The 12,612-nt window shown below is 39.6% G+C and overlaps 1 protein-coding gene across 3 annotated transcripts in view; it reads right to left on the bottom strand.

Annotated features, from left to right (window-relative positions):
- The window catches only part of MON2 (MON2 homolog, regulator of endosome-to-Golgi trafficking), a 169,665-nt gene that overhangs the window by 142,681 nt on the left and 14,372 nt on the right, over positions 1–12,612 (bottom strand). For all 3 annotated transcript variants that reach the window (XM_065399746.1, XM_065399738.1, XM_065399755.1), the window contains exons 2-3: positions 8,704–8,767; positions 833–960 (exon numbers count right to left, since the gene is read on the bottom strand). In XM_065399746.1, the coding sequence (XP_065255818.1) occupies positions 833–960; positions 8,704–8,767 (192 nt within the window). The remainder of the gene's footprint in view (positions 1–832; positions 961–8,703; positions 8,768–12,612) is intronic.

Genomic DNA, 12,612 nt, shown 5'->3' with positions numbered 1-12,612 from the left:
TTGGTCACGATGCTTGTCTTGGAGACAAAGTCTTCGCATATCAAGCCTTGAAGATTGGGCTTGAGGTCAGTAAAGGACACTGCCCAGTCACAGACTGGTGGCAGTCACGCCATTGCCCACAATTAACCTGTACCAGATCAGTAATAAACCTGGGGAGTTCTTAAATACTGCGAATAAAGCTGTGCAGTGTGGTCACGGACACTTGGCGCTACAAACCTCCGCTGTCTAAGCATATTATTGTTGTTACTTATTATACTGAATTCAAGAGCTATGCCATTGAATCTTTAATATAATAATATACTATTCATGCACAGAGACAGGCAGAGTAAAGATTACACTTCTATTCTTAAGTGTGGTACGTACCAACTTTTGAATGCTTAACTGTGCCCTTTTCATACAGCACTACAACCACATTAGCCAAAACAGTTTTTCAAATCAGTCATTTTTATCATGTAAAAGAGGTCTTCCTGGTTTGTGGCATTGATTTCTTGGACTATGGCAATACAAGTTTGGCAATAGTGTTTCCTAGCTAACTGCTGCTGAGCCAGCTAAGGAATCCAACTATTGTAATGGATTCTACAAAAGAATACCTTTTTAAAAAAACAATTATTTAATGTACTTTTCCTTTGGCTCCAACGGGGTGGACTGGATTTTGACAATGATATTTTAAACTCCAAAAAAACATTTTCCACCCGATTATATCCATTTTAATATACATAAATGTGTTTCAGCTTTAGAAAGCAGTCTCATAAGTGTTTTTATCTTTGCTAAAGTACTGAATACTTCAAATATTTCAATACAAGACAATATTTTCATATAACATCCATCTTACCTCTGAAACAACTTCATGTGACATAAGTCTCTGTATGGCTGCTAGACACAGTTGAGTAATCTTTGGTTCCTTTGTTCCACAGCCCATTAGAAACGGCTGAACTACCTCTGAGCTGTTCTCTTTCAATGCTTTTGAACAGAGATAAGGAAAGTTGGTCAACTTTTAACCGTTTGCTGATTTGAACGATGTAAGGCAAACACTTGTTATTCATAAAACACATGATGAATAATTGTTAAGTTATTCAAATCCTAAACAACAACAAAACCCAGAAAGAATCTCCAATCTTGAAATTTATGGCAGATATTTTTGCACTGGGGAGAAGCAATTGGATTAAGGGTGAGAGAAATGCCAGTACTCTCCTGAATACTTGACCTGCCAATGAGCTTCTTGTCCTATCCTCTCTTAACCTTTTCCACAGTGCTCTGATCCCCACATCCCCCTCACTCTGCCCCATCTTAGCACATCTCCTCATCTTTGTCTCTCTTTCTCCCTAACCCTCAAACTTCCTTCTAGAGTGACTTTGGTTTGTCCATGGTCATAAGCCTCTTCCAATCTTCACGAAGACCTTTCTTCCCCTTTGGGCTCTGCAAGCAGTTTCAAACTTGCACTCTCTTCAATCTGTTGGATATCCACGTATGGAGCAGTGCATCAAGAAGGTGCTACATGTGTAGCACAAAGAGATGTATACCAGTGCAGACAGAGCAGGTGGGGGGAAAAATCAAAGCAATACTCATCACCAACCACATGGCCCTGTATAGTGTAGTGAGAATGACTGGTCATTTAGAGCCCTGTTCACATAAGGATACGATGAGTTTAAGAAAAACAAAAGTTAGTCATAGCTCTTATAAGTAAAACTTATGCTTGTGCTATGATGGCAAATAGCAGACATAAACAGCTTTTTATTTATGTAAAACTCAAAGAAATTTGGAGTATATGTGAGAGTTTTTTTTTTTTTACTCAATGTTCCAACAACTGATTTGAAAACCGACATCAAGTTAAGAGCAACAAAAAAGTATTTAAAACTGAGGCCTCTTGACTAAAACAACTCAAAAAAAGAGCTAGAGGATTGCTAAAAGCATCTGCTTCCTGTAAGGATGTTATATCCGTGGACTTATAAAGGATCAGACAAAGTGAATGTATTAAACAAATTGCATTCTATAATGGCAGTTTCTTCAGAGACACTACAGGGTAACAAACAATTTATTGACAGATATACAGATCTGGATATTATAGATCCAACATCAAAAGCTTGTTTAAAAATCAGACAGGAAGCCCTGAATGTGTACGAGCACAAGCCACTTTTTAATCCTCAATATTGTGGCTATAAAAAAAAATAAATATCAGAATTGAAAATCAGCTATAAAACTCGGTTTTAAGCAAAACAATCTGCTTTTTAAGTCACAGGAACACAAATTTGCATCCAGCGCTAGTGCTCTTCTGCTAAATATTCCACAGTTCTCTAACATGAGTTATAAATTATTGAACAGTGAACTGAAGTGCTTTTATTTATAATTTTTTTCCACAATTGTCATTGAACTCTAAATGACAATTAGAGAAGAAAAATATTGTAAATTTATCCCACACGCGCGACTCCCAGTAGAGTCCTGAAAAGGAGTCAAGAGATGATCATTAGGAGACAAGGATAAAAAGCGGAAAAGGTGGTGGACAACTTTAATACAATATCACGCATGTCGTACATTTAAATAAAAAAAGGGTAGGTCTATGCTTACGTCAGCCTGTAGACTGCAGACTCTGCATACCCAGTTAGCACAGGTATAAACAACAGCATTGACAGTGAGGCACAGCTTAGGCGAATAACGAGCCCTACATGCCTGAATCTCTACGATATATACCCTATACAGCTCTCTACACACCCAAGCAGTGCCTTTCACCGCTACAGTGCTACTTTTAGTTGCATAGCGTCCTGCTGCCTCCACGCTGCCAGTCTTTCCCTGCCACGTGTAGCTACGCACCACAGTGAGTGTGAACGAAGCCAGACTTTCACAGCAATATGTACTACATGTACCCTACATGCCACTGCAAGTGTAGACAGGGTCTAAGGAAGTATTTTATCCTACTACAAAGCCCAATCTATCTCGATTTCAGTGGTCCATCTGTACCTAACTTTTGTAGATGGATACAGATATATAATTAAAAAGTGTTTTCTCCAGGTTATTACCAAAACCAGAATCTGGGAGATTAACTCCCATTTTAAAAGTGACAGAGAGAAATTCAGTTGCATCAAGTTTCACTTCCCTTTTATACCCCTAATTAGTCTGCAGAAGGAAGATTGTCAATTTTTAGCAATGTCAAAACTCTTCCAGGAGAAGGCTTAACAATGAACTCAGGTCCTGACAGATTAAAAAACCCTTAGTTTACTTTTGAAATTTATCTACTGTATTTATAATTTTTAAACTATATATATATATATATAATTTGATTATGATCTTAAACAGTCCATTCATTATTTTAAAGGAAACATTTCAGTCCACCTTTAAATTTAAATTTTTAAACCTGTAGAGTGGCTAAAAATATTTTGTAATCTGTTCGAGAAAGACAACCGAGTTGGCATCAAAAAATAAAAAAATTCTAATGATGGATCAATGAACTGTCTTGCAAATTTTCCTTAATCCTGTAGCAATAGTAATGTTTGCCTCATCAATTTCTCAACTAAAATATTCTTCAGCTTTAACAGTACACATATATGTACACAGTCTCCATAAAAGGTTGGGGTTTTAAATAGGATATTTGGGAAACCAGACTGGCACTGCCTAAATTTAAATGTGCAAACACTGAGCTAAAGCAAAACCAGAAAATGTTGACATCTTGAAAAACAGAAAAGACTGGGAGAATCTTTAAAGGGACACTATCAAGCATTAGCAAAAGATACAGGCATAGTAAACTCCATGTCATTCTTTATAGCTGTGTTTCCTCTCTTCCCCTCAAGTAATCTCTTTTTGAGAAGTGGTACTGACATAATAGCAAAGCTCAGCTAGTCAACACTCATGAGCAGGGTCAACAAAATCCCCACATGTGGAATATCCACGTTTCCTGAAATTTATTCACATACTCAGAATCTAAATTTTAGGGCTTTTAAAAAAATGAAGTTTCTAACTTTTGTTGCTGTGTGACAGATATAACGACATACATGAAAATGACTGATTATACAGGGCAAATGTTGAAAGCGCTGACAAATGAACAAGCAAGCCAACTGAAAAGATGGCAAAAATTCTCTCTAATCTTTCAGTTGAAGTCATCTAACTATTGTCACTTACAAGCAAAAATATACCAGACACAAATATACTTTTTATAATATCAATATCTCTTTAAAATCCCACTTTCAAATGATACAAGAAAACAGTTATTTGAAACCAGAATGGGCCACAGAGGGAATAAAATTCCTTCATCTGAAGAGAATTCTGACCATTTCACCTATCCAGAAAAGTTTGGTGCTTGATGCATTAACCTATGCTCTGGCTTCAAGGGACAGTGAAATAGAAACATCTCAGACTACATTTTAAAGCTCCATCAACCCTGCAACGTATCTAGAAAGATGCTAAGAACACTAAGAACATATTAAATCTCAGTAGAGATAAAGCCTGTTGTCTGTCAGGGCTATAGTTTAAGAGGCTGCAAAGAATGTTCAGAGTATAAACTATACAATAATATTGGGTTAAGTCTGCAGCCAGACCATAGAACTGAAGTGCAACCTCCACTCATCTCAATGGAACACTACCATCAAGGTTTAGTTACCACTATTTGGAGACTCATCTACACTACAAATTGAACCTTGCTTGGCTTTAGCACAACAGTTTCCTGATGAAAGATGCAGCTCCAAACTTGTCATAATATGGTTCAGTCTTGTCTGTGAAGACAGGACTAAACTGCAGCATAACTACATATAACACTTGCATGTTATAACAAGATTCCCAGATAATGTACTGACATATTTAATCCCATCTACAAAGACACAAACAGTCAAGGGACCATCATGTCATAACACAGATACGACAAAGTAGGGCAAATGAAAAAAAATAAAAATAAGTCTCTATTCAGAAAACCTTAAAGATTTTTGTCAAAAATTCAAATATATTTTTATCGTATCTGCTTACGAGTAGCCCTATAACAACAAATCTGTGTCATTATTGGTGAAGGAAACAAATTATAGTAAACGCATTTCATTTTAAACAAATTAAAAAAAAGAATTTATGAAATATGAAAAATACTTTAAGAGTGTTCCTTTTAATAAAAAAAGTCCGTCCAGGTATACTCAGAATGCCATGACCTTTCACAATTCTTCAGTTTTGGAATGAAGATGAAAAATTTTACACCATGAACTAGTTTTTTTAAAATGTAAATTGTTTATGTGACTAATACACACCTCTACCCGGATATAACGCTGTCCTTGGGAGCCAAAAAATCTTACCGTGTTATAGATGAAGCCGCGTTATATCGAACTTGCTTTGATCCGCCGGAGCGCACAGTCCCGCCCCCCCCGGAGCGCTGCTTTACCGCGTTATATCCGAATTCGTGTTATATCGGGTCGCGTTATATCAGGGTAGAGGTGTACTCTGCAGAACGTTGCTAGCTTTCCTAATGAGTAAATGGAGATTTCTCTTTTGTCTATCTGTCTTAAGTTTGTGTCTTTTGATGCATAGCTGACATTACCTGGCATAGTTTTCCCACTTATGTCAGCATTCATGACAGCAGTGAAAACAAAGAAAAATAAACAAATAAAAGAGAGACATTAAAGTAAAATAGAGGGAAGGGATTGCTACTTCAAACACTTCTAGGAATCTCCTCCTCAGCAATATTTTTACATCTCTTAATATAGAAGTGCCCTTACATTGCACAGTCTTTTCTTAATCTTTCAAATTATTCTGTTGTGGGAATTTTGTTTAAGTACTGCTGTGCTAAACACTGGTGTATTAACTCAGGGAAATCCAAACTTCTGCCCTTCTGATGGGCTCTAATGGGAACATGCAAGAAACCAACAGATTACATGCAATTTAATAAAGTTGCAGAAATCTGAGCAGATCATTTTAAGATTGCACAGTTGCAGCCCGCAGGGATTTCCAGTCCCAAAAGGCTATACTGCATCTCAATATGAGCAACCTCTACTCAGATTAAGACGAAGCACTGGCAAGTTTCCACAGGCAAGACTCATTAGATAGATGGGCATATTGTACAATTCCCTGGGCAACAACTGGTCAGATGAACGCGCACAGTGAGCAAGAGATATTGAGAGTCCTGACAAGAGTTGTTGATATTTTTGTTACTTTTCTCTGCTCAATCAACAGTTCAGTAGAAGAACCACTGAAAATTATTCCTGACAGAATTCTGCGCCCCCACATGGTCCGCATATTTCTGTGCCCCTCACGCAGAAAAATGCAAAATAAATCTGTGGGGGACATGCACTGTGACAGTGTACCCCATAAGGCTTTATGGGGGGGTGCTTATAAATGTATGTATGATATAACTGGAATAGGGTTTTGCTACATATGCCATGTAACATATCTATGTAAAGGTTATGATCTACTGATTACGTTCATCCTAGTTGTATGCAGGCACCATTTGTGTGTTCAAAGTTATGAACATTGCTTGATTTCTAAGTAGCCTTAGTTAGAACATTTGGTCACTTCTTGGGAAAGGAATGTGCAAATTAGGTGCTCAATCAGGAAGCACTTAACAGACAAAAGCGCTTGGAAGACTCCAATCCACATAAGAAGTCTTCCTGGAGACATACAAGATACCATGTGGACAATGGCTTCTGCCTGTAAAGACTGAGTCATGGACATGTGACTTGCCCAAGTGACTCCAGAACTCCATCTTGGAGCTGGACTTTGCATAGGAGTGAGGAGGGGGGTCTCCACTCACAAGAGAAAGTCTATTTAAACCCGTGGGAGACCCCTCCATTTTGTCTTCAGCTGGCTAAAGAAGGAGCCTCTCCACCCCCCAGAATACTGGAAGGAAACTGGAACAAAGGACAGTAACTACAGGGGGTGTGAGTGATTGCTGGACCCAGGCTAAAAGGAGATTAGCCTGTAAAAGGGAGCATTCTGGAACTGGTGAGGATCTTATCTGTATTCAGTGTTTGATTAGACATAGATTTGCGCATTTTATTTTATTTTGCTTGGTGACTTACTTTGTTCTGTCTGTTACTACTTGGAACCACTTAAATCCTACTTTCTGTATTTAATAAAATCACTTTTTACTTATTAGTTAACTCAGAATATGTGTTAATACTTGGGGGGAGCAAACTGTGCATCTCTCTCTATCAGTGTTATAGAGGGCGAACAATTTATGAGTTTACCCTGTATAAGCTTTATGCAGGGTAAAACGGATTTATTTGGGTTTAGACCCCATTGGGAGATGGGCATCTGAGTGCTAAAGACAAGCACACTTCTGTGAGCTGTTTTCAGGTAAACCTACAGCTTTGGGGCAAGTAATTCAGACCCTGGGTCTGTGTTAGAGCAGACGGGAGTGTCTGGCTCAGCAAGACAGGGTGCTGGAGTCCTGAGCTGGCAGGGAAAACAGGAATAGAAGTAGTCTTGGCACATCAGTTGGCAGCTCTTAGGGGGGTTTCTGTGATCCAACCCGTCACATGCACCTCTTCCCCGGCAGCACATCTGTTTCAGCATGCCTGGAGCAGCCTCAGAGACTCAGATCACTGCCCGGGGGGGGGAAGGGGGAGGAAGGGGGCTAGGCGTAGGAGACATTGATCACAGTCAGGGGGAAGGGCTGGGCGTGCATGTGTGCCAACAAGCAAGAGAGACTCTGTCCCTCTCACTTGCTACTGTGGCTCGCTGGGCGTGGAGTGATAGGGCTTTTTATATGTAATTTTTATTATGCTGGAGGCAGAAATGTAGCAGCCTGCCTGCTACTTAATTGATCTCATTCTCTGAGGCAGAAATGTAGCAGCCTGCCTGCCTAGTAACATTGTTAATATTCCTATTGTTAGATAACTGTTCCCATTCTCAGTCAGTTGCTCTAGGAGCATAAAACCTGTAAAAGTTTTAAGGCCCCTACATTGCCAGAGTCAGGTATAGCCTTATAAATGACAGTAAGGGAATCAGCTAGGAAGATCTATGTGCTTTCTCACTTTTTTCCTGTGCCAAAGTGGCACAATGGGGTTAAACTACAGCTCAGGATTTATTTTACCCACCCATTTAAAAAAGAAAAAAAAGACTTTGAGGGCAAATGAAACATTTACCAAGCAGTCAATAAAATGTCAGGACAATCAGATGCAAGCACTTCCCAAAATTCCCAGCCAGGTCCAAGACAATGATTAGCAAAACTGTATGACTTTCATGTGTGGAAGTCTGAGCAATTTTAAATGACATTCTACTTTTTTTCCCCCCCCCACTTCTCCTCCTCCTCCTGTTTGGTGTTCTGTAATGTAATTTAAATGAAAATCCAGAATTATAACTGGAATGCAGGGTATTAGTTACCAAATGTTTGTAACTTAACTTTCATGTGTTTAGGAAATGCTGAACAGTTTGACTTTTTACTGTATTGCAGTATAAATAAATTACCAAAACAACTGAAACCAGTGTGATTGTATTGCATCATTTTAACAAAATATGCAGAATTTTGCAGCATTTTAATTTTTTTGGCGCAGAAACCCAAGAGTAGAAAATTTTGAGCCCTTCACTAACATAGAGTAACAGAAGGAAATGCAAATATTCTACAAGATATTCCAACATTATTGTGTTGTTTCTTTTGCTATGCCCCAAACAGTAGCATATTACTTGATGCCATGTGTTAAAAACCTGAAAGATGATTGCACATATCTGAAACATCTTTAAAAATGTTTTGCTTTCAGTGACCCAAATGCATTTCCCAATTGTATTGTTACTGTATATAATTACCTGCCAAAATATCGGTGTTTCTTGCAGCTATCGTTTTAACTTTTATTATTCCTGATTCAGCAGCCTATAAGCAAGAGATAACAATTAGTTCAGCAGATACTTTACAGCTACATTATCTGAAAAGAAAGAGAAGTTATCTATGGTTAATGAAAATTATAACAGTGCAAACATCAGTGCTGTTTTGTTGTATTCTCAGTATGTACAACCAATCTGACAGTGAGGGCTTTGTGCTTTCTGCAATTCTGCAGCCACACTCTCCATCTCTCTCCACACAATTTTGATCAAGAACCTCAACTTTTAAAAAGAAAGTGAATTACTTTTCGGGTCTTCATGGTTATGAAGATAATCTCTGCCAAACACAAAACCTCTACAATGTAGACTTCCCAAGTCTTCGAACAACATGACAATTGCTATGATGTATAAATTGCACCATTCATCTCAGCTGAAACACTGACTCGTAAAGCCTAATAATGTAAACATCAGCAATTTTTTCACTGATTATTTTAGCAGTAGCATTCAGTTAACACACCTGTCCACTGCTGTTAGATGCAGTAGCTGATGTTGGACAAGCAATGGGAAAACTGGCTGTTGTCAAACTTGAATCAGCTGACAAAACTTCCAGCTTTAACCCCAAAACAATCATGCAACATAGTTACAAGATCGGAGGGAAGTGTATATCAAAACATTTTGAAATGGCGATTTCTGCTGAACTTATTATCAAAACTAAGTTACAAGAGATGCTTCATAAAATTAGACTACTATTTTTCATCTTGAATTCAATATAAATGTTATTTTTGTTTAATGTAATAATCAAACAAACATCTTTTAAAAATACATGTATTTAAAATTAATATGAAATTATAACAAGTCTTGTTAAGGCCTACAGTTATTATAATCTATTACAAGCATTTAAATTCAATTAATATTAAACTGTACGTTTGCTGCCAAAGTTTTAAAGTTAAACCAATGAACTCATGGACATCACTAGCTAAGCACTAGAACCAGAATTTGCTGTAAACCAGCTTTTGACAGTCTTTTGCAGGTGCAGAGAAAATATTTTCTTCATTTCAATTTATTCAACTAGTTCAGTTCAATGACTAGTTCATTTAAAGTTGAGAAAACAACTGGCAGCTGAAAAAGCAGGAAAGCTTGTTTTTTCCCCTCTTCCAATCTATCCATAAACACTAGGTGTGAGAGGATGAGATCTACTACTTCTAAAGCCTTGAAGGACATGGTGATCAGAAATACTCAGTTCAATTCACTAAATACTTCCTTTGTTTAAAAACATCAGTTTTAAATACAAAACATATTTTGATTAACCTTTCCCCCCTTATGTATCCAGCACATAAGGTAGTTTTCTTTAAAAAAAAAAAAAAAAAAATCAATTTTTTGTGCATTTTTAATTTAATTCCAGTTCCATACAAATACAGCTTGTGACAAATCACAGGTAAAAAAAATTATCTAGTAAATAAAACATGTATTATTCACTATTTTATTATATAATAAAAAGTGTACAAATTAATCTGAATAAATGTATATTGAGCTATATAATTGATTAAATAAATGTTTACAGATATAGTACAGGGGTGGCCAAACCATGGCTCGTGAGCTGCATGTGGCAATTTTACAGTTAAAATGCGGCTCGCGGAGCCCCCCTCCCTCCCCATTCTCCACCTACCAATCTTGGGGGCTGGAGAGCTCAGGGCTTCTGCCCTGTGGTGGGGGTCTAAGAGCTTCTGCCAGAGATGACTGGTGCCTGCTCAGAGTGTGTGTGTGTGGGGGGGCCCAATGTAAAGGTTCGACACTCCCCCCCTAACTGCCTGTGGGGGCATGACTCAAGAACACCTCCCCCCTTACCTTCAGCGGCTCCTCCCTGAAGCTCCCAGGTGTTAGTTCCATGTTGAGAAGCAACAGCAAACAGCTTGGAAGAGCTTTAGCTCCATGGGGAGAGGCAGCAGCAAAAGCAGGTGTTCTCCTGCAGCTCCCAGCTTGCCAGCTCCAGCAGTTGCCGTGCAGGGAGGGGCCCCAGCAGCATCATGTGACTGAGTGGGGTCAGCAAACACTAGCAAAAATGGGGCGGGGGGGGGGAAAACGTGACTCCACATGCCCCCCCCCCCATGCGTCACCTCTGGCTTCTGCCCGGGGGGGGGGGGGGGGGGTGTCGGTCTCAGGGCTTCAGTGTGATTTTTTTTTTAAGTTGACAGTGTAAATTTAAGAGAGTAATGGTAATTAATTTAATAATATTACTGAAAACCTTCATATAAATGTGTGTATTTTATTTCTCAGACAAAACCTAAATTCTAAATACATGCCTTTAGCTTTCTACAAGTTTTGTCAATTAAATCCAGGTAAGGAAATGGTAGAACTATGCATCAAGCCTTATACTTCGTTAAATTTCAATTTATTCCTGAAAGTTTTGGGAATGAAAATAAGTTTCGCTGAACACCACTTTCCTATACTTCAAAAACTCATACCTGAACTGATGTACAGTAATGACCATAAACTGATGTGCAGATATATTGTCTCGGTTTAAACTGCAGAGCACTGGATGTCTCTCATTTATTTTAACTATCTTAACTTCATTTGCTGAAATGTTTAAATTTTTCAGGAAGTCATCTCTGTTCTGCTACAGTTCTAAAAGCTAGAGTAATTAGGAGTATCTTGTCACATCAGATTGTTTCTATTAATTAATATGAAGGATTTACTTGTCACAGTCTGACTTCAATTATCTTCAAACTAAACCTCATCACATCTTCTGGCAATTGATTTCTTTCCTGCCAGCAGTGACAAACTCAATTTGAATCAAAGAAAAACTAAATCTGCCCGTGGATATAAGATGTTCACAGATGCTACCACACTTTGCTTGGAGAATGGAATAAACAACATTATAGTGTAACGCCCCTGAACTGGCTACACAGCTCTGCAATAAACTTACTAGGAAATACGGAATTGAGTGTCTTTAATATGGAGACATATTACCTCCCCTCGCTCACTTTCACCGGGCTGGCGTTCGGGTTTGGGAGGGGGTGCGGGCTCTAGGCTGGGGCCAAGGGGTTCACAGTGTGAGAGGAGGCTCTGGGCTGAGCCTGGGGCAGGGGGATGGGGTGCAGGCTCTGGGAGGGTGTTTGGATGCAGGAGGGGGCTCCGGGCTGGGGCAGAGTGTTGGGGTGCAGGAGGAGGTACGGGGTGCTGGCTCTGGGACGGGGCTCAGGGTTGGGGCAGGGGGTTAGGGTGCTGGCTCCGGGAGGGGGCTCAGGGTGCTGGCTCCAGGAGGGGGCTCAGGGTTGGGGCAGGGGGTTTGGGGTGCTGGCTCCGGGAGGGGGCTCAGGGTTGGGGCAGGGGGTTTGGGGTGCTGGAGGGGGTTTGGGGTGCTGGCTCCGGGAGGGGGCTCAGGGTTGGGGCAGGGGGTTAGGGTGCTGGAGGGGGTTTGGGGTGCTGGCTCCGGAAGTGTCGTGGAGCTGCGGCAGGCAGGAAGACTGCCTTAGCGGCAGCCCCACTACACCACCAAAGATCGCGATCAACTGGGAGAATCCCCAGGATTGACCAGTCGATCGCAATCGATGGGTTGGTGACCACTGCCCTAGCATGGAGTGGTATAAACGTGACTTATACCAGTATAGTTATTCCCATTCCCATATGGTACAGTTAAAGTGCAAAAACTTTCTACTGTTGACAAACCTAAACTACAGTTACTCTTAGAAGTAGCTCCTTTCAACAAGAGACAGGACAGTGGTGCGCAACATACAACACCACTATCTTTACAGTACCTTCATTTTAAAATCAGCTTTTTAATTTCCTGATATGCAAAGAGATTGTGAACTTATAATAGATCTAGCAGGCCTGTGGCTAGATCTATTATAAGATCTTTAATGCATATGCCACAGGCCTGTGGCATATGCATTAAAGAAC

The sequence above is a fragment of the Emys orbicularis genome, chromosome 1, assembly GCF_028017835.1.
Source record: "Emys orbicularis isolate rEmyOrb1 chromosome 1, rEmyOrb1.hap1, whole genome shotgun sequence".
Taxonomy (NCBI): domain Eukaryota; kingdom Metazoa; phylum Chordata; order Testudines; family Emydidae; genus Emys; species Emys orbicularis.
The sequence above is the reverse complement of the archived record's forward strand: the minus strand, read 5'-3'. Positions and strand labels throughout refer to the sequence as shown.